The sequence below is a fragment of the Dendrobium catenatum genome, unplaced genomic scaffold (assembly GCF_001605985.2).
Source record: "Dendrobium catenatum unplaced genomic scaffold, ASM160598v2 fragScaff_scaffold_621, whole genome shotgun sequence".
Lineage (NCBI taxonomy): Eukaryota > Viridiplantae > Streptophyta > Magnoliopsida > Asparagales > Orchidaceae > Dendrobium > Dendrobium catenatum.
In genome coordinates this window covers 18,522,662-18,527,616 of record NW_021319083.1, presented here as the reverse complement: position 1 = coordinate 18,527,616, position 4,955 = coordinate 18,522,662, and the positions used below count along the sequence as shown (strand labels likewise).

At 36.6% G+C, this 4,955-nt stretch overlaps 1 protein-coding gene across 1 annotated transcript; it reads right to left on the bottom strand.

The window, feature by feature from the left end:
• Positions 1–2,814: 2,814 nt before the first annotated feature.
• Positions 2,815–4,663, bottom strand: LOC110112334. Its single transcript, XM_020844530.2, has one exon. The coding sequence runs from the start codon at positions 4,413–4,415 to the stop codon at positions 3,138–3,140; it is 1,278 nt and encodes a 425-aa protein (XP_020700189.1). The 5' UTR covers positions 4,416–4,663; the 3' UTR covers positions 2,815–3,137.
• Positions 4,664–4,955: the final 292 nt, after the last annotated feature.

Below are 4,955 nucleotides of genomic sequence, written 5' to 3'. Positions count from 1 at the left end.
ACCTAGTCATAAATCTAGAAGTTATATCCTTGGTCTTTATCTTTATTCTTATGCTAAACAGATCAAAGATACTTAAATGAATAGCACACAAGTATCAATTAATTTCTAAGTAATTGACTAAAAATTATTAATATTATGCTGACTAGAATTACATATCATATAATAAGTTTCTTCGACCAATAACATGCCATCCATTTTATAAATATTATCTCCATTGTTCTAATTTTAAATTTATTTTAGCATTTGTCTCATTGCTTATAAATATATTATCTATGAAAAACATATACCATGATACCTCATATTGAACATCCTGTCATTAAAACTAATAATAATAAAAAAAAGATATAAACTAACAAATGGGAACTAAATATCTAGGTGACACAAGTCACACAATCATACAACACTTAAAATATGCCTTAATGGAAATATTTTAACCAAATGTTGAAGCAATATTTCCTTTATTATCCTAATTACGGGTGGTGCTCCTCTGTTCATATGTAGTGAGTGCAATATAATAAAATTAACCACTTTGATGAAGAAAATGTATTTTTAATATATTAACTGCATTAGTAATAGAAAATTTCCAATATTTGTACAAAATCTAATGCAAGTAGAAAGCATCCTCAAGTAAAGAAATGTGATAAGGTTTTATATCACTTTTAATGTCTAAGTCTTAATTTAGTTGTAAGCTTAAAAAGTATTTCAACTAAGGCTACTTCAAGATCACTTCTCTCCTCATTAAATTCACTTATCTCTTCTTCAAATTCATGCAAATTATCCTTATTATTATTTTTTTCTTTTCCTCCAAACAGCATACAATTTTCTACAAGGACATTCATTTTCATAATGACAAAATTAATGACACTTGTAATAGGCTTTAGCATAAATCTTAGAACCAAATGTAGAAGCAATAGATTTCCAATTATTATAATAGTGATGTTACTCTGTTTAGGTGTATTGGGTACCGCATATAGAGTTTGATTACTTTGATGAAAAAATGTATTTTCAACATTAATAGTAACTCTCTAATAAGAAAGGAAATTTCAATATCGTTCCAAATCTAAGGCAAGTTGGAAAGATTGCTTAAGTCATGATATAAGGTGTCATCTCTTGTTTGATGCAAGTCTTAATCCAAATCTAAATCTATAAAGTGTTATTTTAAGATCTTCACTAATTTAAGAATCTAGTAGTAATTCTTTGTTCATATATTTAGTGACAATCTTTCTTCCTTATTTTATGGAATTAAATTCATTAATTAGATGATCATGATATGATAATGACAAAAAATTTCTTTAAACAAATTTTTGTATTTCAACCCAAATATATGTAGGTTCTCTATAAAAAATTTTCCTTTATTTTTCATGCTCACCTAGTATATTCTAGCTTAGCCTAGTTAATTTTAGTCTAGCAAATCAAAATTGATGCTCACCCAACATCACTTGTTACTCAAAGAAATTATGCATGTTCATCGCCTAGCAAAAACCTTAAGAATTAACATTGACAGTTCAATGGTAACTTCTTTGACATTTCATTGTTCAAGTCATATATTTGATGTTTATGATTGTCACAAGCTTCGTATCGCATACCCTAAAAGAACAATCTTGATTGTTTCTCTCAAGATGACTTTCTTGACTTCTAACTATGTTGGCATTCAAATAGATGAATTCATCATTATAATTAGATTCAACTTCATGCTAATGTGGTTTAGGTTGATTCATTTTCAAGTTTTTAATTCATTCTTTAACCTGATTTATATTATCATTCATTTGATTTTGTTTGTTAAGCAATTCAAATAATTGATTTTGTTTTTTAGTTGTTAGAATCAGGTCTCTTTGATGATTTGTTAACTCACCCCAATATAAATCCTCACTTCTAGTTGATATTTTGATACAACCTTGAGCTATGATACCAAATATGATACAAGCATATTAAAGACTAGGGTTACATAATGCAAACATATAATGGAATGCACAAAATCACACAAATAAATTCAAATTTGTGTTCATAAACTATCAATTTTGACACTTAATCATCCCTTTAGATGAAACCCAAATCTACACAAAATCTACACAAGTTAAATTTAGCAATCGTCTATCAAAAATCACATATACCAATTCATGCAAACAAATGAATTAGACATTGAGCGAAACTAAAACAGCAAGCGGAAATAATCAAATCATGCTATATTTGATAACAATCAATCACATATACAAAATAAGGACTAAATTTCTGATTTCAAACAGAGCGAAGGAAATAAATTTCAAATAATGATCCATGCCTCACAATAGTACAAAAAGATAATGCCCCCTTAAAAAGTTTGCAATCCACAATAGCACTGAACTAAGAAGAATCACATCCAATCAGCACTTAATGAAGGTGAAAACCAAACTAGAATATCAATGCAATTGCATTTTGCACATGCCATGAACAAAATAAAATATCATAAAATCATTCGACAATCATATAATGAAGTCAATAGCAACATAGCATTAAATAAGATCACCTATTATCACATCATCGGGGACATAAATATAACTAAGATGAAAGATTATAGGAGTGAAAACCTTATAATAATGCTTCTTTCCTTTCAATATCCACCACTTTATCTTAAGGCTTCTCTTTTTACCTTTTTTTTTAAATCCTTACAACTTACACCCGTAAATACTATTTTTGTGTTGGATAGTCAAAACATTTGCAATGATCACTTCACAAACTTTGCAAAGAGATTTTTCTTACACTCTCGATAAATTAAGTTCGAGAATCATCTTATGAACAACAAAATCCAAACAGAATAAAATTATATGAAGATGGAAATTAGGATTCAGAAGTCCAACCAAATTAGTTGAACAAGGCTGTATACATTGCACACTATAAAAGATGCTTCAAAAATTCACAATTACACGAGAAATTGAGAAATTCTATAAGCCTCATCGATAATTCACATTAACGGAAGTTCATTTAAATTTTTAAGAAGTAAAAACTCGCAGGCTAAGCCATGATCCACAAATCTATCCATCAACAAGTAGAGGGTAACGAAATCATTACATATTAGCACTATAATAAGAGAATCATCCTCGTAACCTCCTACAAAAACAGATACGCGACACCAGAAAACTAATATGACATAATTTGTTGAATCATTTTGATGCCAAAAGTACCTCAGGTCTCCTAGGTTTGCTAGGAGTGCTTGGGTTTGACGCAGGCCCAGGTGCAGCAAACATCAGTGCATCTTTCGCAGTCTTCCTTGTACTCTTATCCAGCTGGATCAAACTGCGAGCAGCCAGAATCACTTGGGGTGTTATATCATGTGAGGCCCGTGCATAGACACAGCGGACAGCAGCCGAAGCTGCATCCTTCACCTCCTCTGAAATCAATGGAGCCAGAAGACAGTGCCCCAAAATTCTCATAACTGGCTGCAAGAGCTCCCAAGGAAGCGGAACTCTTGAGCCTCTTCGTGAATTCCTTCCAACCCCCTCCCACTTGCATTCCCCATTCAACCGATCCTGAATGGCCAACCCACCCATTCCCTCAGCTGCATTCTCGATATCTCCACCTTCTTCACCAAAGCTCCTCATCTCTGGAGAGGAAGATGAATTAATGTCATCATCAAATTCATGGCGACACGGACAATCTTGGCCAGCCCATGACGAAACAAACTCGCAGAAATCAATCTTAGAACACGAAGGCATGAGAGATATCTTTCTGTAGTAGCAATCAAGAGCAATTCCAACAATAGATGCACGCTTCGTGGATTTCACGGCTATCTGAGGCTCTAACGGCGGAGATAGAACTCCAATGGTCGGTTTATGCGCTGAAACAGAGCCTTTCGACGGAGTGTGGTAAAGGGAGGGCTGTGATAGATCCGGAATAGATATGAGGAGGGGTTTGCCCGAGCGGACTTTGACCTCGGAGCCATAGAGCGCGAGAAGTACTGCTTCAAAACCGGCAAGAGAAGGCGCAGAACCAGATGCCGAAGAGACAGAAAAGGTGACCACGCGGGAGAGGTATAGGCCGGCAAGGAGGGGTACAAAAGCGAGAACAACGAGGCGGAGGTCGGGATCTGAGGACTGGTACGTCTCGTAGAGCCACTGGCAGAGTGGATCGTCACCAGATCCGGCGGAGGTGTGGGAAAGCGCAGCGGAGACGGCGAGATAGGCGTCACTGGAATTAAGAAGGGAGCGAGCTGGACGGTCGGATTCGGCGAGGGAGATAAGAGAAGGTGAAGCGAGGAGAGAGGAGAGGGCATGGATGCGGGACTGGGCCTTGGAGACGGATTCCCACCAGGAGTGCATCGTGTTGCTGGAGCTGGAACTAGGGTTAGGGTTGGGGTTAGGGTTACGATTGTTGGCTTCAGAGGAAGAAGAGATAGTGGCGGAAGAAGAGGAGGAAGAAGGGGAGCCGTTTGTCGTTGTCATCGGAGGAGACGACGGCGGAAAATTCCGAAATGTTAGATCTCGTACGCAGAGCGATCGATTGGTATAACCTGGACGGGTTCGGTCCACGTCTTTCGGACGAACAAATGCCGGGACGGCTTTCCGTCCGATCGGCCGCTCGCAACCTTCGCACGCGACGGACCGACCAGCCTCCCTCTGCCGCAAATCTCCTTTATATCCGATAAATTTTACTTTTTTTTCTCTTTGATTCTCTCGCCAGACGCCTCCTTCATCTTGACTTTTAAAGCAAATAAACAACTTAAGGCATCAAATTTTCCCTGCTCCTTGCAATAGCAGCCAAAATCATCCTTTCTCCATCTCTTCATTTCTTTCGCTCCAAAGAAACCACTAAGTTAGGGTGTCAAAAATTAATACGATCTGAAAATTCAACTCGAAGCTGATCCGAATTTTTTAGGTTAGGGTCAATCCGAATTCGAAACAGGTCGGATTCAGGTCTTGATTTTTTACCTGTTTTGAATTCTGGGTCGGGTTCGGATTGACTCGGAAACCTGAAAATGGCCT